At 52.1% G+C, this 20004-nt stretch overlaps 6 protein-coding genes across 6 annotated transcripts; 2 read left to right on the forward strand and 4 right to left on the reverse strand.

Moving 5' to 3' along the window:
* Positions 1-526: 526 nt before the first annotated feature.
* On the forward strand, positions 527-1309 carry N0V89_006775 (uncharacterized protein; the record flags this gene model as incomplete). The annotated part of the gene is made up of 1 exon (XM_056215542.1): positions 527-1309. One exon carries the CDS (start codon positions 527-529, stop codon positions 1307-1309), a length of 783 nt encoding a protein of 260 aa, XP_056069789.1.
* A 324-nt stretch (positions 1310-1633) lies between these two features.
* N0V89_006776 (uncharacterized protein) lies at positions 1634-2239 on the reverse strand (the record flags this gene model as incomplete). Its single annotated transcript, XM_056215543.1, has 1 exon — positions 1634-2239. One exon carries the CDS (start codon positions 2237-2239, stop codon positions 1634-1636), a length of 606 nt encoding a protein of 201 aa, XP_056069790.1.
* A 1874-nt stretch (positions 2240-4113) lies between these two features.
* N0V89_006777 (uncharacterized protein) lies at positions 4114-5576 on the reverse strand (the record flags this gene model as incomplete). Its single annotated transcript, XM_056215544.1, has 2 exons — positions 4114-4491; positions 4542-5576. 2 exons carry the CDS (start codon positions 5574-5576, stop codon positions 4114-4116), a joined length of 1413 nt encoding a protein of 470 aa, XP_056069791.1.
* A 1179-nt stretch (positions 5577-6755) lies between these two features.
* Positions 6756-7897, forward strand: N0V89_006778 (uncharacterized protein; the record flags this gene model as incomplete). Its single annotated transcript, XM_056215545.1, has 2 exons — positions 6756-6962; positions 7067-7897. The coding sequence occupies 2 exons, from the start codon at positions 6756-6758 to the stop codon at positions 7895-7897; spliced, it is 1038 nt and encodes a 345-aa protein (XP_056069792.1).
* Positions 7898-10905: 3008 nt separating this feature from the next.
* On the reverse strand, positions 10906-11799 carry N0V89_006779 (uncharacterized protein; the record flags this gene model as incomplete). Its single annotated transcript, XM_056215546.1, has 1 exon — positions 10906-11799. One exon carries the CDS (start codon positions 11797-11799, stop codon positions 10906-10908), a length of 894 nt encoding a protein of 297 aa, XP_056069793.1.
* A 3991-nt stretch (positions 11800-15790) lies between these two features.
* On the reverse strand, positions 15791-19390 carry N0V89_006780 (uncharacterized protein; the record flags this gene model as incomplete). Its single annotated transcript, XM_056215547.1, has 3 exons — positions 15791-15870; positions 15920-19261; positions 19318-19390. 3 exons carry the CDS (start codon positions 19388-19390, stop codon positions 15791-15793), a joined length of 3495 nt encoding a protein of 1164 aa, XP_056069794.1.
* Positions 19391-20004: the final 614 nt, after the last annotated feature.

Consider the following 20004-nt stretch of genomic DNA (forward strand, 5'->3'; position numbering starts at 1 on the left):
GTACTGCTATTATTGGACCTGCAATTTCGCAGTTTACTTCCCCCCTGCGGTCCGGGACCTGATTGGCTCATGAACGACGCTGATCCCCCCTTCTGGAAGTCCGCAAGAACGTGGCCCCAACGCGGCATCGGCGTTTCACAACAACGCGGAGTTTCGCGTGACTAAACTTGCGATTACGAGCGAAAATCATTTACGATTGGCTGGAATGGCCTTGCAAAGCGAAAGAACGTGGAATGCCGTTTTGTTTTGCCATGTCCTACCGCCGATCAGATGGAAGTGCCAGAATAGGTCAGAAATGATTGTGCGCCTGAAAACGATCGAATACGAGGCTAGGAGGTTCAATATAAAGGCTGAGGTAGGGCTTCGGAGGCTGAACAAACAGACATCCGATTCAAGACTTCACTTCTTCAGCCTTTTACCTCTCTTTCACTCTTTCGCTCTGTTCATCAGCTTCGTTCCTTTTACTGCAACACGTTCTTGAACATCTTCCTTCATCTTTCTCAACTTTCCCAATTCAACTACCAAAATGCGCTCCACAACCTCGCTCGCCATCCTCTTCGCCGGCGTCGCAGCATGCCGCGACGTCCCCTCCAACCTCAAATCCTTCTATGAGTCCCACAAGGACGTCGACTGCGCCAACCCTATCTCCATCGAGTACTCCTCCGGCCAAGGCGACGCTGACACCGTCTACTGCAAAGACGACGCTTCAAGCGCCGTGTTCCTCAAGGACACCTCCAACGGCTACGCGGACGCTGACATCGACTGCGACGGCTCTGGCATGGGCACCGGCGACTGCGGTGATGACCCCAGCGGCCAGTCTATGACCGCTTTCAAGGACCTTGTGCAGGAGTACTCGGGTGGCGCGGTGGACGATTTGAACACGCATATCCACAACTTCGTGGTTCTGGGTAACGATAACAGCGCTGACGAGGGCGACGGTGGCGAAAAGTTCGATCCCACTGGCGACGCGGATATCCAGCCATTGAGTGTCGTTGCCGTCGTATGCGGCGACAAGCTCGTGTACGGCGTGTGGGGCGATGTCAACGGTGGAAAGGTTACCGGCGAGACGTCCCTGAGCCTGGCGAAGCAGTGCTTCCCTGATGAGGGCTTGAGCGGAAACGCCGGGCACGGAGATCATGATGTACTGTACTTGGCGTTCCCAGGTGAGGATGCGGTCGCGAAGGATGTGAACTGGAGTGCAGGCACGGCGGAGGAGTTCGAAGCCAGTTTGGCGACGATTGGTGACGAGCTTGTGAAGAAGGTTGCCGCTGGGCAGGCGAAGAGCAGAGTAATGCGTGCTATTTTGTAGGCATTGCATGGCGGTTTGCGGAAGTTCGAGAATGGTGTAATTTTATCTCTGTGTTGATATCGTGAAGCAAGCATTGATACAGCGTCTCTGAACGATCAGCAAGTTGCATGAAGATAGTCTCGACATGATAAAACAGACTTTCGCACACTACAATGAACTGCACTAGCCTGCAGTGAAATCGTTATCAGACAATAAGCTCGACCGAATCTGCCCATTGTGTCAAGTTCCTAAAATTTGACCAGCCTAGGTGCCCGCCTTCTCCAAAACCGCCTCTCCAGCATCGAAACCTTGACCAATCATCCGTCGTTCCATGTCAATCTATCTCTACTCCTCTCCATCATCCTCTTGGATAATGTCCTCCTCAATCTTCTTCGCCCTCGTGGCCCTTGTGGCCCTCGTGCTCCGAGTTGTCTTACCCTGCTCATCTCCCTCGCTCTTCAAACTTATGACACTGTTGCTTCTCATGTGGCGGCTTGGGGTGTCAAGCACCTTAGCTTTGAGCTTCGGCTTGAGTTTCTTCCTGTTATTATCGTCCTCGGCAACATCGTCCTCCTGGCCTCCACCATCGACACGCTTCCTCTTCTCTCCGATTTCCTGCTTCTCCTCATTCGCCCTAGCCATCTGATTTCTCTCGTACATATCCGCCTGCACATTAACTGAATACATGTCCAACTCAACCCTACCCAAAAGGCGACACAACGCCTCCATTCTCGTGACACCAATGAAACGACCGTATAGAGTGCGATGAACGCCATCTTGCTTTGTCACAATGCCAGCGCTGTACGGGCTATTGGTGTGTACGGCATTGAAACCCGTCGACACGCAGATTTTGATATTGTCATCAAGGTAAAGCTCAGCGGCGAGATGACCGATGTATTTGAGACTGCGCTCTTCCTCTGCGGTAAAGGGGGTAGGATATGGGGCTGACATTGCAGAGTGTGTGTGAAAGCGTAGAGAGGTCTGGAAGATAGAATGCAACTCAGTGTGTGGAGGTGCAGATCCAAATGTGGTGTGATGGAGAGATAGTTTTAAAGCCGAATGCTTCGCGCCTTATATAACGCAGCGGTTTGCTAGTGGTCAGCTTGTCGAAAGGTATGTACAAGGCGCGTGAACGTCCGATTGCGGTTTGAACATGCGCACGAGGTATCTTCAAGCTGCTTGCTAAATCACATCGTCGGTCCCACATGCCGAATTATGGGCAATTGTGTCTTCTTTAGCTCACGAGTCATACTTAATGATACTCGATTCATGCTAACTTTCTGATGGTCTGCTCTGGCTAGTTACGGATACGTCCACACTGACTTACAGTGCTTATCTAAGCCATACATGTCCACAGATACCCTCATGTTTATTCCTAATTCCAAAGTTACACGAACGCAGACATCACATCTCTTCAGTCCGCATCCACAAAGTTTGCTTCAAAAGCGTTCTTGAGACTAAGTCGACCATCGACTTCTGGGACTTCCTCAAGTCATGTAAGTAATATTGCCTAGCAATGGCAGCAAACACTATCATGGATGCTCCAATTCTGGAGGATCGATTTATATAGCCACAGTCAGATCTAGCTCCTAAATAGCTATAGAGAAATTAACGCCTAACGTATCTCAATTCTCGACCACTTAACGGTACCTGCCTGGACTGGGAGAAAGACGTCAATTCGATCATAGGCGGCTATGCTGCAGAATTGTACAAACGTATAATGCTGGTCAACTTTTCTTAAAACCACTGACTTCGAAAGTCCATCAATTTTGGCGATTAGATCGCCCTCCCGTATCAAGGGCGGAAACATCCCAAACCGACCCCGAGAAGTATACGCTAAACGCGATGATTTCCACCGGGGGTAGAACATTGCCAGATCTTTATGACCAGCTTCGTATATAGCTCTAGAGCGACCAGGCTGATCTCTGCGTAAATTTTCGTAAAAACGGTAGTTTACGCGGTCTTTCCAACTAGGCAGCAAGCTGTCAAGGAAATCCTCCCTGCTTTTGCCTCCCTTTTTTGTTTTTTACTTGATATTTGCAAGAGCTCATATATTACAATGTCTAGATAGCGCCACCAGCGTTCCGCGGGAGTCGAAGTCGTATTGCGGGTCGTGGTACTGTTCTGCGGAACAAGTGCAAATATAGACGCGTGAAGCTTGAGCGCGATGGTCCGTCCACTTGCCAATGCATGGAATAAGATTGTGAACAACCATTTCATGTCCCGGTCGAAAGAGCTGGGCTTTGGCTTTGGTCTCCAATTAATTGACCTGTAGACATACCAGCGCCTGAAACGATAGCCTAGGCTCACTCGTAGCCACGACGATGAGTTCAAGAGCGATCGTAAGCGGCAGCGGTTATTGCGCGGTAGCAATGTACCTTGCCTCCCGTGACGAGGCGCAAAGCGCGCAGCTGCGGGATTCTCGGCGTCACAAACACAACGCACACCTGAACAGAACATGCAAATAGATTAGAGTAATCGGGCCAACGCCTACACCCCAGATAGAATACATGCAAAAAGGGGGCCTTAGCCGTATGCTCCCCTCTATGTCCAGAAAATACGGACGGTCGCCAATCCCTAGCTATGAACCAGAACATGCTATTTCCATCTCTCCTCCAACCAACAACCGTACAACGCAGCACGGATGGCTGCGTCTGTCTACCCCATGGTCATGAATCCGAGAAAGTGCGAAGCCGCGATGAAGCATAATGCCAAAGGGTGATGTGATGTGACGTGATGTGATGATACCAGAACGCCATGCGTAAAACAAGAGCAGACAGCCCGCGAACGCCTCCATATCATTCGTTGTTGCCCGCGTTTGGGAATCATCGTACCGTTGCCTTGACCCAGGTCGCTTCCTCGCACGTGTCGTTAATGTCGCTTTCCTCGTCGACTTTGAATCCAAGTTCTGCCATCTTGTTGAGAGCCCAACCGCTGGACATCATGCCTTGTCCGCCGTTCTCGCTGTCCACGGCGTTTCCGAGCTTGATGTAGTTCGCCCAGCGGCACACGGTTTGGGAATGCGACCATTGGAGACAGTTGCGGTCTTTCTCACACTCGGAGCCGCAGGAGCCGGGGTTCTTGTGGGCGGGACGGTCGTTCGGGACGGGGGCGACGGAGAGGTTGTCCCACCAGTCGCGGCTGGCTCCTTCGCGGAGGAAGGAATGCGTGTATGCGAGGAGGGAGGAGTAGACGAATGGTTTCTGTGAAGGTTAGACTCGGACATGGAGAAAGAATACAGAGTATAGTTTACCTGATTGTAAGTCCGTGTGCGCTCCCACTTCCACAGCGACTCCATCTGTTCGGGCGAGACTCTGTGTAGCGAAAGCAGCGGCACACACCACCTATCCTTGTCAATTGTGACTTTGCTCAGCTCCTCGCCAGCAAATGTCGGGTACAGCGACTCCATCTTCACGCCGGTGGTGTTCTGGATGGCATAGGCAAGTACCGCGTCGCCGCAGCAGTCTTCCTTCACCATCTTTTCGTATTTGACAGCTAGCTTCGTCTCCGGTGTCGCAGTTGTTCCTGTCTCAGTCTTTGGCACGTACAGATTCTTCATCAGGCCCTGCGACATCACAAAGCCCGCGCCGCCATAGGCAAACCAGCGGTCATCGGAACCGGGGCTCGGTGCGCCGAGATAGTGCGGTTCGGTGGGGTCGAATTGATCGAGGAGACGGAAGAGCGTGTCCCAGAAGAAGTACACGTCCGATTCGAGGAAGACATACCACTTGGCCTTGGGGTTGACCGCGTAAGCCTTATCGACCATGGGCAGGAATTTGAAGCGGTCTAGCCTCCATCCTGCCTGCGAGTAGTTGACCGTGTCCCCCTCGGCCTGCGCCTTCTTGTTGTTGGTATATGTCTTGAAGTCGTGGTTGCCTTCGGCATAAGAGAGGGGAAGCTCAGCCAGGACGTCGATAACGTTGTAATCGCCGAGCTTCTGCTCGTGGTCCGATACTATGAGCAGATTCGGTATGCACGAGGTTATGGTGGCCAGGTGCGCCTTCAGCTTGGGGCCGTCGGCGGCGCCCGTCTTAAGGACAACCTGGATGTCATCGAGCTGTTTCGTGGGGAAGTTCTCGCAGAAGTCAGGGTCCACGCCCGCCTTGTGCTTCAGCGGCGGGAAGAAGCTCTTGGTGTTGGCCTTGTAGTGCACCGACGGCGGGGCAGGGCCTGGCGCGGTCCGCCGGCGGGTAAGGGTCAGGATGAAGAAGACGAAAAGGAGACCGCCGATTAGCACTCGAGCTGGCCGTCGCGAGAGGCGCAGGGGAAGCGCTGTGAGGATGGCCATGGCGGCGACGCGTAGCTGCGTCTGGTCCGGAGGAAGGCGCGCAACGAGTGAGTGGGTTCTATGCGAATTGGGAGATGGTACGGCGTCAACGAGGGCGCATCGCCGCTGTCAGGCTTCAAGCTGTCAAATTGGGGTCCATGATGAGCCCCAAGAAATTGATCCAGGGAGACTCCGGTCTGAGGCGCGAAGACAGCCACAAAACTGGCCCGTGCCCGTCAAGCCACCGCGAACGAAGAGAACGAACGACGCCTCATACCAGCCCAACATTCCCGCCGGCCCTCAACCAAAGCCTCCAGTTTTCTTCTTCGCGACGCGTCGCAGCAATGTGGGATCCAGATGGCAAGGTTGTCACACGTGTGTACCGTTTAGCCGGTTGATGCGCACGCGATAGACACGTCATCTCGAAACCGCCTCGAGGATGTACTCAGACTGCAACATTGTGGCCGTCACTACCAGTGCTCAAGGCCCCAACAGTCTCTGCAGCAGGCACGTAAGTGAGAAGTGGTGCGAAACGATCACGCGTCTTGGAAGGCTTCTCATGTGAAGTATCCGAATGTCATCACTTCCAGCATAAGTATCGAATTGTGACCACCAGATGTGAATTGTTGTATTAACATGCATCTGGAAAGCAAGCAGTCGAGAAGGGTTAAATACCTTGGACCGGATAAAACTCTTGGACGACCCACCGGCGCCGTTTCCACTCGCCAGTCTACGTACATTTCAAAGCACCAGCCACCAATAAACAATCGATTTCACCACGGGACGCTCGCAGGAACTTCCCCCTGCCGCACATTGTGAGCCGATTTGTACGATTGCTCAAGGCATCTTGTGACTTTCTACACGACGTTATCTCGCCCTTTGATAGTACACCGGATGATGCTTACTAACAGCTCTACGTCCCAAGGCACTAACCGTCGCCGCCTTACCCGAAATGGTTGTAGGTCCCCTGTCTCTTACTCCACGATGAACCTCCATTGAGCACCACCTCGCGTTATTGCACCCATTTGATTTTTGATGTCTCCCCAAGAAGCGGATTCAGTCCCGCCGTGGGACAGTATACGTCACGTACCTCTCCACTCCAGCTTAGAAATGCATCGATCATTTGAAGGTACAAATAGAGCTCCGAATTGAAACAACAATGTTGCACGCTCGCTGGAATTCAGCAAGCTCCTACCCACCATGGCCACATCAAAGAAAGTCTTCATCATTGGCCCTGGCTTTATTGGGTGGAACGTGCTAGAGCTGCTCCTTGGAGAGGGCTACACAGTCACTGGACTTGTACGCCGGGATGAGCATGCCGAACAGATCAAGAAGTCGGGCGCACAGGCTGTGAAGGGGGACCTCAACGACCATGATCTGATCGTCAAGCATGTGCTCGAACACGAAGTATGTTATGGAAGGTGCTTCCTTCCCAATCCAAAACCCAGGGACGTCACGTGACGCTTTCAACCATCCAAGATCCTCTCAACAAGCACAACTGACAGCCCCAGATCATCATCCACACCGCCACAGCCGACCACCTCCCCTCCGTACAAGCCGTCCTCGATGGCGTAAAGCAACGCGCCGCCTCCTCCAAACCCACCATCTTCATCCACACCTCTGGCACCAGCGTCCTCGACGACTCCTCCTTCGGCGCCTTCAAAAGCGACAAGATCTACTACGATAACGACCCCGCCGGTATCAACGCCCTGCCCGACACCGCGCCCCATCGCCAAATCGACCTCGCTATTGTCCGCGCCGCGAAGGAGCTCGGCGACAAGGCGAAGCTGGCGATCATAATTCCACCCGAGATCTATGGCTTCAATGACAAGCATAAACGGCTGACGATCCAGATCCCTACCATCGCGAGGTTTGCGCTCAAGTATGGGTTTGTGGGGCACGTGGGCAAGGGATTAAGTGTTGAAAGCCAGATTCATGTGTTAGATCTTGCGCGGGCGTATGTTGTGCTCCTTCACTATATGGAGAAGGCGCCTCCATCAGCGTTCCTCGGGAACCCGTATTTCTTCTGTGAGAATGGGAAGGAGTTCTCGTGGAGGGAGGTCGCTGAGCAGGTTGGCAAGTCGCTTAAGGAGAAGGGCTTGTTGGAGGATGCGCAGCCGAAGGAGTTCAGTGAAAAGGACTGGGATGAGCTGTTTGGGGAGTTCACCGGCGCGGTGATCGGGTTGAACAGTAGGAGTCGTGCGGTGAGGCTGAGGGAGCTGGGATGGGAGGCTAAAGAGAAGGGCATCTGGGAGAGTTGGGTGGAGGATGAGTTACCGGAGTTGTTGAGGGAGGAGGGGATTGGGAAGACGAGTCGGTATGCGGGTGCGGTGGCATCTTAAGCTGTGAAATTCGATAGCCACATCACCATCCAAATCCACTCTACCTGACCAGCTGACAATTGCTTCGTGTTTGAGTTGCGTCTGTAGCGAGAATGGAAAGAGCGAAGGATAAGAGGAAAGAATGTTGAGGTGCAACTTCCTTCAAGATCATGCCATGACGCAGTGGACACGGATGGCCCTCGACGGTGAGGAAGGCACGACTGTCATGCTGTCTAGAATAAAAACAAGACGAGGACCTCCGTCCGTTTCTTCCTCAGGTAGGGTGCAACAGCGGCACCCGCATCCTGAAGGCACATCATGGGTCCCCCACCGCTCCCCACCATGTCGCCCTCGTCCTCTTCCTCGCCCGCCTCTTCGGCATATCTTGCAATATCGTGTTTGACTGCGGCCGGCACTTTCCTCTTGGTTTGCTTCCGTGTGATCAACTACCTGGATCGCCCAGTAAGTTTTGTCACTCTTTCAATGTATTTGCAGTTTGTTCTTCCTCCTTGTTAGTTGGAGAGCATGTTATCAGTTTGAAGTCATTTCTGCTTCAGTGATAAGAGCTAACATGTCGAAGGAGAACCGCCGCCTTACCCACGAAGAGTTCGCCGAAGCCGTGGCTGAAGCCGTCGCTCCCAGCGTGACTGAAGCCGTGGCCAAAGGCGTGGCCAAAGGCTTAGCTGAGGCCTTAAGCCAGCATCCGTCTCCGCCTCCACCTTCACCTTCACCTCCGCCTCCATCTCCGCCACCACCAGGCCGGGTCCTGGACCCAGCAACACCAGCACCAGCTGGAAGCGCTGCAGAAGCAGCCCGCACCGCCGCCCGCGCCCGCGCAGCAGCAGCAGCAGCAGCAGCAGCAACAGCAACAGCAACAGCAACCGCAACCGCCGCGCCACCACCACCACCACCATCATCACGGGTGGCTTCGGGCTCCACCATTCGGAGACGCCAGGGGCGGCCCAGCGAGGCCGAGTAGAATCGACATCGGGGATTTATGATATACAGTTTAACTTAGATGAATATAATTTTTAGTTTGAAACCCCATCAATAAAGCCGGGAAGGCGCAACCTCGTGAACACCACACCCTAAGGATGACCCTGACCTTGACGTGATCTAGATGTAATACCGGTAGCCTCATCAAATATCAGCCTCATGCAGCGCGCTTCAGGGTATCGCAGGAAGTTAATTGCGGGAGAAATATTGCGATTGGGGCCGACACACGAAACATACCGTCGATAGCTAATGGATATCGCTCAGCTGGGAGCTGCCGCCAAACCTCGGTTCCATCCCAACATTTTCCAGAGACCCATGGATAAAGCAGGTTAGCCTTTATTGGTAGGACACTCTACAAAACGAACTATAATAAGAGGTCCCGCATAGAGATAGAGATCAACTAAACATTTTGCAGTAGGACTCGCAGGTAAGGACAACGTGACCACCGCCGGCGACGCCACCCACTTTGCTAACTGTGAACAAAGACCAGTTGAATCCTAACCACCATTGGAAACACTCCCGCCACACCTACGTCTACCATGTTGAAGAGCTTCAGGGACCTACGAAAGGCCGGGGGAAAAAAGTCGAGATCCCGCGCTGATGATGTTGGGCAAGCAATGAAGGAACCCCAGTGGGAGACACTGCCGCCTCCGCCTCCGCCTCCATACACCGAAAATGCTTCTCCAAATCATAACAGAAAGGCACAACCCGAGAACTCTTCTCGCCCGACAACCCCTTCCCGGACCAGCGCAGAGCCGTATCCGGTTCTGACCGCTTTTGTTGAGGAACAAAGAACGAAGGGGAAAGGGCACTGTAACAGCCTGTTTTACTGGAGTATCGTGCAAATCATGGCGGCCACCTTCTCCGCGGACTTCCCGAGACTCCAGGTGGCCATAGCTAACAGCAACACGAGATCGAGCATATGCGCGAGTACCTTTGCAGCGAATGGGACCTCCATTTCCATATTGACCGAACAAGCCAAGGCCGGACTCGAACAGCTATGTGTTCTGGTTAGAAACCTTACAGTAAACCTAACGCGTAATCGCTGGCCCAGTGTCCGCCAGTGGGATAAAATTCTTCTTATATACCTTGTGTTGCAGCCCGCGCAGAGGCTAAAAATGCCAGCAGATTACGCCTTAGAGTTACTCGGCCGATACAAGTACGTCGAAGCCGGCGGTGTTGTAAAGACAGAAACCGCCATCGACTACTGGACACCATCTTTCCGCGCGGTTCGACCAAAATTTACGTCGCCGATGCTGGACCTGGGCGATACTTTGGCCTCACATGCCTCCCTTATAGAATTTTTGGATCTGGAGAAAGAGACAGCTGCAGTCCTGAAAGACGCCTTGGTCTCGTTTCGGGATGTCAAAGGAATGGATAAACTCCAGAATTCGAGAGAGCTGCAGGAAGAAATAATCTCCTCGACGACATCATGTCTGAACGAATCGGGAAACACGACGACGTGCTTGTGGCCAGTGAGCGAGAAGTATGAAAACTTGGCCGAGGTCTTGAGAAAGAGCGAGGGCTTGTGTAATATACTCGCGCAGGACAAAAGAAGTGGACTAAGAAAGAAGCGAAAATATCGTTCTTACTTTCAAACTACCCGAGGACAAGATACCGTTTTCGCAGAGCAACGATTATCGTCGAGGATTTATCCGGCGCTCTTTTAATCCTCAAATGGTGGGCTGGGAGCGGCGAGACTAGAGACGTCAGCGGGATCATGTACGTTGTGTAAACATTCGGAATGAACTGCTTCTGTGCTTCTGTACAACGCGATGACACAGCCTGGGTAGACTTGAAGGGAATTATTAAAGCTCTGAAGTCTCGTCTGATCTCCACTTCCGGAGTACTTATTGCTAAATTGCTACGGTATCAAGAGGATTTGAAACGGAACATTCACGTGTGCATCGAAGCAATCGGGCAATGGAAACATACACTCCATTTCATATGATCTAGGAGGACCGAGATTCTCACAATCCTCGTAGCGACGCGTCTCCAGTACTGCGCCGCACGGACATAATTTTGCATACATCCTAGTCCATCAGACCAGCCTCACGAAACGCCTGTCGGAGATCATCTTCCTTCTTCGCGATCACAGCCTTGACTGGATCCAAGATGGAACGCATCTTGTCCGGTGTCATACTCGCCATTGCTTCTGTCAACATGTCTTGCAGAGTGTCGCGCAGAGATCGGAGAGATACCGGGCCTGTACCATCAAACCAAGCGTGATTTATATCATGCCAGCCATCGACCTCCTTTCCGTAGGGTTTTTTCAACAAATAACTCACCATCACGCAGGAATCTACTCGCCACTCGCTCCAAGCATTCACGATATTCACAGGCTCGCTCTGATCGAAGTCGATCACGACCAGTCCTGGGAATCCACACTCCGTTTGGTAGCTTGCATCAATGAGCATGTTACCAAGGTGTAGATCCCTGTGAACGAAGCGAGGCTCGCAGACTTCGTGCATGAAGATACATGCTTTAGTCATCTCGAGTAGGAAATGTAGGACCAGTTCTTTGGCAACGGGGTGTTCGAGGTCTGTCAGACTTATCAGGCTTACCGATGGAACTATAGCCTTGGTTGCGATCCATGGATGTCCGGAGGCTACCAACGATGCGAACATCTTCTCGGTGTCCTCATCAACATTTTCCTTTAGCGTCTGGAGTGTTTTCAACTCCACAGAGTCCAGATGCATATCTGGGCAGACCTTTACGGTTACCAATTTGGACCTCAAGTCTTCGAATGTGTTGGTAGCCTTGGTCTTCACAGCAGCGTCATGATCCTGCCTACTAAGCGAGAAGTAGACGATGCCAATGCTACCGCTGCCAGCCAGCAGGATCGGTTCATACGCGTCGTTCGTTACAATGGCGACGTCTTCCTTACTCGAATGTTTCGGTTGAATTTCCTTGGGCTCTGAAGACATGGTCTTGGAATCCTTCAATGAGTAGACGGTTGAGAAGGTTGAGTTATTCTTGTTCTCGGGCGAGTGTATATAAGGATAATAATGTTAAGGAAGTGTATGCTTATATAGGGCGTGAAGGTCCATTGAGAATTCACATTGTAAAAAGAAGTGGTAGTACTTTCACAAAGCCCCATACAGGCGTTGAAAGAATGCTAGTATAGGGCTTTGTCCGCTTTGTCGCGAGAATTTCAAGGGCACACTCCTGTCTTGGTGAATTTTGGCCATGAAAGATGTACAGAGTAGATGGCACCTGAGAATTGGGGATCAGAATTATGAGCCGCATATTAAAAGTATTTGAGCAATATAAGAAGTTTTATGTTTGCTATCGTTTTGTTTCTACAGTCCGATCAATCACTACTGTCGATCCTAATTAGCAACATCGAGCAAACACTATAGATGTCTCACACTCATCGCGTACTGTGCACAATCCGACTCATACGCAGAGAGGAGCTACTCGTTGTGACTCAAATCGTTTGATGCTGATTGACATGTTGACGCACCTTCCTGTTCCGCCCGTGAAGTCCTCCTAGAGCAGCACAATGTTTCCTGCCTCCTCGTGGACGATTCGGAACAAGGCCTTATCGTCTAAATTCTCCTCGTACTGCGCCCCCTAAGAATAATCACAGCTGAGGAAGTGTTGACAAATGGAATATGAGATTATGTATACTAAGAGAAATTGAATCATTGAAGTGGCTAAAACTGCACCCTCGTACTGTATGGCCAACATCAAAACCGTAGCAAGAGACAACCTTAAATAAGCGGATGATAATTTCAGAAGCGTACGAGGTGGAAGAATGATCAATCGTTGGGAATGGTACCGACGGGAAAGATGATGTATGTAAAGTAGTTCATTATAAAGCGGGAGGCAATCCGACTGCGCATACAGGTGCTTAGCCCAAAGTATTGAAAGTGACTCATTTTACTGAAGAAGACATGAGCGACATTCAATGCGAAGAATTTCTCGCGCAAGAGCTCAGCTTCCTAGAGCACGGAAACGGTCAAACAACGTAGAGATCGCGCTCGCGATCGATGCACTAGTATATCTTCCATGGCAAATATTGATTGGACGCAAGATCGCCTAGAGTTGCATACTGACTAGGCAATGCAGCTTTGTGAAAAGGGTGGCATAGTAATAGACTAGTTCTTCTCAAAGTGGCAATTTATGTAATGCATAAGAGCCACTCGCACGTGTCAGGTGGAAAACGATAACTCGGATGGGGACGAGAGAGCTCATGGGTAGATTCCACGAGCCTGGTTCACCACTGATGATTGGGCACGGGAAAATATCAAGATTGCAACAGAAGCGCATCAATCGATCGTGTTGACCTTGAATTGAAAGGACACTCAGTACTTCCCAGCACTGATCCTTCTTCATTCGACCATTCGCTTTCGTAAAATCAACGCTTACTATTCACAATGTACTTCGCCACTGTCTTTAGTCTTGCTGTTGTGGCAAGCACCACGACCGCTGCAGCAGTCTCCACCACACTACTCATCACTCGCGAGTTGATTTGCGATAAATGACGGCAAGACGACAGCCTTCTTCCACGGCCAGCGCATAGGCGAAGTTTTGGGCTCCAACACATGCCAGGGCATCAAGAAGTTTCAATCGAATTTGCATTGCCCGAGTCGAACTTCAATTTTGAGATTAAGGGTGCTTGCATTCACTTCGATTTATTCAGGTAAGGTGAGACATCTTCTGACAGATCGTGACAGAGGGCAAAGAGCTGACACATTTGTAGCGACCAGAATGACGATGATATTCATGCTAGTGTGTATCACACTGAAGGCGGTGATTGGATGATGAACTGGGGTTTCAGGACGTAAAGAGTTTCAGGTGCTAGGGTGATTAAACACTGCCTGTAGGTCTCTTACCATCTTTCTTATCTTCAATTGGTACGGAGGGATCATTGGGTCGGATTAGCCATCTATTGAGTGTTATTGAGACATTCGAGGAGTTCAAGGCAGCTACCTAGGTAGTTCTGGTCTTGGTCTTCTACCTTTTTGTGTATAAAAGCTTCGTGCCCGTGTACTTTGCAATGTGAGCGCGCTGTGAAGAACATCCGAATCCTGTATTGTCTGATTCATGAAGAGATGAAAAGTACCTTTTGCATATTCAGATAAGACTGTACTGGTACGGATCAAATCATGATGCTCATGTTAATTGTAGCTATAGTTATCAGCATGAGATAAGATATTCCCACAGACAACGTTGAATAACAGTAAAGTCTTCCAACGGCACGCCATCGACAATCAAGCTTGATGATTCCTCTTCCGCAGTGCTCCTGCTCCTTAGTGCTTTCCAAACCAGGGATTGCTCACACCCACTAACCCTTCCACCCAGCACTGAACCCTCCCACAAATACTCCCAGCCTTCCTCACGGCACGTTCCTTTCGGCACAACCCACCACGCCGTCTCACAGCCCAACCCACCGATTCGTCTCACCGCGCCTCACACACCGAGGTCCGCCCCACAGCTCCGGGTCTGCTGATGGAAGGGAAACTAGCGCACCCTGACGGAGCACCGTCCGATGGGCCCGGACTGGATACCACCGCGCTGGTTGAGGCTATTACTCCTGATGAGTTCTTTATTGAGATTGTGAGCGTCAATTATGTGTGCGCGACTTTTGCGCGAAGATCAGGGCGGGTAATTGGTAAATGTGAGAGCGATGCTCGTACGAGGATGATGACAGCGATCGATGTGAAGGTATGTCCTTGATATATTGGAAGATCGCAAACCACCAATGGACAGAAACAAAAGCCATGCCAAAGATCATCCTCAAATTCTTTTCTTAGGAGAAGGCCCGGCTGCTCGTTTCAACCGTAGTCCAACCTTTCGTATGGAATCTCGATGCAACCGCATGGCGTTTAGCGGCTAAGATCCTGTGCGTGCTGCGCACACGATTCGGCGACTACGACCCAAGGGACTGTGTGCAGCCGTCTAGAGCGTGATTGGCTGGCGGAGCGTGAGCCGCATGTTCCGCAGAGAAAGGGTGGGTCATGTGTGTAGAGTGTGGTAGCGTTCCTTTGTAGCATCGGGGCCCTTGGGGCTGGACTATGCGTGGCTGAGATACTAGCGTAGGCCTGCGCGTTGCAGCACATGCTATGCGTTTCGACAGGTTGTGTATACGCGTGAGTCGTATCGTGGAGGTTCGTACTGCGAGACTTGCCGGTGTTGTGCTGTGCATGTTAATGTGAATGACCACTGGCAATGCACGTTACGGCGGAAAGGCATACTCCATGTAAGCGGTGTGTAATTGACGACCCACTACATAGTTCCAGAAACTTTTTCCAATCTGTTTCTCCAACCTATCCAAGATCACATCCTTGCCATTCCCAAAGAATTATGAAGAATGAAGCGCTCATAACATCGTCATTCCAAGGCCGAGGCCTACGCATACTCTTCGCCGTCCGCCAATTAGGTGTGCGGCAGTTGCATATTCTTGGTAACGCCAGAAGAAAGCCTAATGAGAAATATGGAATACCGAATCAGAAGTTCATGAAAATGTCGAAGAGTCGAAAGTTTTCAGCGTAACACCAAGACCATGGCCATGAAAAGAAATTGTGGTCTTAACAGGTGCCCAATGAGTGTGGTGCCCATCCACCAACAAAGAATGATATCGCGGGATCTCCGCCAGAATATGGAAGTCGAGTCTCTGCGACCGCGAGAGACACACTGTTCCCTTGGGTTAATGACACCCAATGCTGAAGGTATAGTACAAATACAAAGACATCGCGAGTCTGCGTAGTTTCCGTCCAAGATCAACTCAGATTGGGAAGCCGGATATGAAAGCCTCGATAAATCATCGAGCGTGGTCGTTCGCTTCGTGAACCTCGTTGTCTCGGACCGAAGATCGTAAGCATTAAAGGTCGTTAAATGTGTATCAACCGTCGCGAAAGAGAATGTCTGGCCATGAACTTTTGTACACTGTTCAGCTAGAAATAATATTTACTATGCCAGCACGGAGGCTTCGGCGCGCTGGTTGAGGTGTTTTGCATGTGCTTCCAAAGCACGAGCCATTACATGAGTCACTGCTTCCGTGTTAGCATTGACTCTGGTTAACATACAAAGGAAACTCACCTGGCCAAACAGCCGATTTCTCAAGCATGTATGCCGTGACCATGAGGAGTTTAGTACCGTAGCCACAATGACCAAGATTCGAAAGTCCACCGAGCATGGGTATGGCATTTGAAGTGATGTCGTAAGCGAGCTTCATGTCTGCGGTTTGCAGAATATCAGCAATCTTTTGAATCAGTTTGACGTCCTCTTCTTCTAATAGCATGATCGCAGGGACAGCCGTATAGTCAATCTCGTCCTTCCCGAGAACTCCCAGAAAGCGACCTACACGATCCTGAACGGATGCAAGCCACTCAGCGAGAATTTGTGCGCAATCAAAGCTGCACATTGCTGAGGAATTGGGCAGCTCTCTCGCGGTGAACTCAGCATATGTCGCACCAAGCTTGTCGGCCATTGAGAGTGAGTCGGCGGCATAGAAGGCTGCTCTGCGAAGATGCCGCTCCCGCTTCGAAGACTGGCTCGATTGCAGACCATTGCTTGATTGTCCCGGGCTCATACCGTCGATAGCTCCCGGTGAAACACCTGCGCCAGCGTTGTTTGGATCAGAAAGCTTTGCGTCCACAGGTTCTGATCGTTCAGGAGTACCGTCGGCGTGTGCGACCACGTCCACGCCCCTCGCGAGTTCTGTCGACATGCCGTCGAAGTCTCGCTGCCAAAGCAGTTCTTTCGCACGACCTAGATTAACGAATAGTCTCACGTACGCCAGATCCAACAGAGGTATGCAATCCGCAGACAAGGGACCAAACGGACTAGGTCGTTCGATGCTGTGGTTTGGATTCGCCCTCCAAGCTGACTGCCATGCCTTCAATGCTGGTTCGACCTGCGCATGCATGGCCTCGGTCTCATGGGTCTTCCACAAGCGACCTGTGTGTCTTTGTCTGGTTTCCCAGATGTAGACATGAAGAGCATTGATAAGCACATAACACCCAAAGGTGCTGGGGCGTATTTCGCTTTCAGTCATCTCACCCATGGCCAGGTCCCCGCCAAACGTCTGCTGATACGAGCCATTCGCACGCCCTGATTGCTGGCGCGTGCTTGCCTCTAGTAGATACGTCATTGCCGCGTTGAAAGAAAGTCCTTTGGATTGAGCAATCATTGGTCCTCCCATAGCAGCCCAAGCTTGTGGGTTGTCGACCGACCAAAGATCTTCCTCGCAAGGTAAATCAAGCCTTATCTCAGAATTCAATATCCGCGGTGCATGGGCATATGCAGAGACTAAAAGGCTAGACATGGAGAAGACGGCGAAGTAGGTTCTTTTGCGTTCCTCAACTTGCTTCCATCGTATCCATTGAGTATGCTCGTCTATTGGCTCGCCAGATGGGCTTCTCTGTGAATAATCTGGAGGTAGTGATCCATCGCCCATTTCAACATCGCCATTGACATCATTCGGCGGGCTTGATGCGGTGAAGGTATCACCAGTTGGTCGATCAAGGCCAGCGGCTTTCGCCAAACTGACGAGCGCGGCGCAGTGTGTGCTGGCAACATCTGCAGCCTGTTTATCGCCGCAGTTATGGCCAAAGATAAGGTTCAATGTCATGGCCTGTACGAGCCACAGCGGAGGCTTGTTTACAGAATCGTTGTTGGCGCCTGGTCCGTTAACAGCAGCGGAGAGACCGGCTCGACGGCGTTCATCCAGATAGTAGAGTATCATTTTCTTTGCAGACTCGAAAAGGTCCTTGGCCACCACATGCTCGAACTCGTAAAGGGCGCCTATTGCTGCCATGGCAAGAATCAGGCAGCCGCCGCCGCCCACCATGCCATCGTGGTTGAAGTTGCTAGCTGAACGCAACTGATGTGTGTATGCTGGGGTATCGAAGGAGAGGGTAGGAATGTGTAGGAATGGTAGGTGAGGATGGAAGTATTGTATGTAAGCATTGACGTAACGCTGGAGGTCCATGGTGCTCGGAAGGGGAGCAACCTGACTTGTTGCCTTATTGGAGTTGGCTGAAAGCGGCGAGCTGATCTGTGGTTGCGAAAACTTGCGCTGAGGATTTCCATATCCGAGTGCCTGAGAGAGGTTGAAGACTAGAGCTTGTCTCGTGGCGTCCGTCAAGGTGTCACTGGAGACCGAGGTAACAGAGCTGTGCCTAGCACTGCCGTTCATTGAAGAGGATGATATGCTGCCGGAATCAGAATTGAATGTGATCGGAGGTTGGAAATACTGATTCGGCATACCCGGAATACCTGCAGTAGGGCTCATGGCTGAGAAAGCTGGGGGTGTTGACATGTAGAAATCAGCCGGCGCACCTTGATCTCCTAGCTCCTTTGGAGAGACAGTGTTGTTGTTCATCATGAGCTCAGGAAACACGGGTGCCATGGCATCTAGAGAGTAGCCTGCGGGATTGATGCTGGTATGTGTGACCAAAGGCTGGTGCCACATGGGTGTACTTGTCGGCTGCCCTGAACCGTCCACCATGACCTCGCTGAAACCGCTCTGGCTGGTGGTACTTATCGCCGATGGAGAGGATCCGTCGCCAACAGGGTCATTAGGGCCGGGGAAAATCATCGAGCCATCCAGGCCGGCACTCCAAGCAAGGTCATCTTCGTCGATGGCGGTCGTTGCAAACGGATTCCCAAAAACATTGAATGAAGGCTGCCCGCCCATACCTGCATTGAAATGGTGCAACTGATTTGGATTTATTGTCGAACCAGAAGGACCAAAGAATTTGTCCAACTCATATTCGTCCTGGCCAAACCCGGGTATGGGTGCTGTCCGCAGTCCGCCACCCATGCCGAAGCCGAGGTGGGTGTCGAGCTTCGGTAGGCCGTGATGCTGCCCAGGACCACCCACAACGCTCGACATACCACGGAAGTCGTACGCGCTGGGGCCGCCTAAGCCGGTCAGACTTGCATGATGTGAATGGCCAGGGTGACCTCCCCGGCCCAGCGAGGCGTTGTGGGAAGCGAGAAGGCTGTTGAGTGCAGCGGGATCAACATGACTAATGGTATTCGCGCGCGGCCTCATGGAGGGGTTGACGCCAGACGGGCCGCCAACGCTGCTTGCGACGGAGTTCTTACGCACTCGTCCGGCGCTGTTGGGAGGAAGGCCGGTCGTGCTTTCCCTGCGACCGGTGCGAGGCCGTGAGGAAGTGGCGCCCTGCTGGTGTAGCTTTTGCTGGTGTCGCAGGAGCAAATCGCGCCGCGCGAAGCATCGTGTGCACTGCGGGCATTCGAAGGGCTTCTCCTTGGTATGTGAGCGCTCGTGTCGCTTAAGGTGTTCGAGGCGGGCAAACGAGCGCTGGCACGTCCCGCAGACGTGCGGCCGTGGCTTATCGGTCTTTGGCGGGGGGAAGGAAGTGCTGTTGGTGTTTTGGGAGGGGTCGGGTTTGGCGGTCTGGACGGAAGCTGCTCGGACGCTGTTGTCAGTTACGGGGTTTGAGCGATTGGCATGGAGGGCGTACAATTCCCGCTGCTCGAGCCATTACCAGAGACAGCGGAAGGGCCCATGTTGGTTGTGTCAGCCTCGATGGGCATGCTCAACAATTATGGGCCTGGTGTCACCTCAGCGCGGAATACGCACGCTGCAGCCGGCCGCGAGCGTCCAGAGGGTGTGAATCGGCAGCTGAGCTGAGAGAGACGCCCGTAAGAAGCTCTGCGTGTGGGCGGGGTTGCGGTGCGACGTGAGCAGGGGCTTGGTGGGCTGAGGAAGCTACGATCTGGCAGCGGGCAAGCTGCTGCTGCGTAAACAAAGGACTGGCCGACACAAGGACGCTGCCATGACACACCTACGTCAGTGGATGTTTCTCGAGTACGGCGAGAGACGAGATAACACATACCTTTCGATCGCGTCTCGTTATCTGTGTCTGTGCCGGACGGCGTTACAGTGCAGTGGGCCTCGGAGCACGGGTGGGTCGACCACGGTCTTCAGTCCGGGAGACGGAGTCAATGGATCCAGGGTCAACGGCTGCGACACAACGACAGCCCCACGATGTGAAGGCAAGAGGGATTGACAGGCGTCGGGTGACGAATGGCTGGCGCTGATCAAGAGAAGAGGTGGAAAGGTACGAGACGCCAGGCTGGGAAGACGACGCGGCTACCAACGAAACAGAGTGGGTAGGACGCCTGCAGGCCGGTGCGAAAGCAAGCGA

This window comes from Didymosphaeria variabile (assembly GCF_027946475.1).
Source record: "Didymosphaeria variabile strain IMI 356815 chromosome Unknown scaffold_5, whole genome shotgun sequence".
NCBI lineage: Eukaryota > Fungi > Ascomycota > Dothideomycetes > Pleosporales > Didymosphaeriaceae > Didymosphaeria > Didymosphaeria variabile.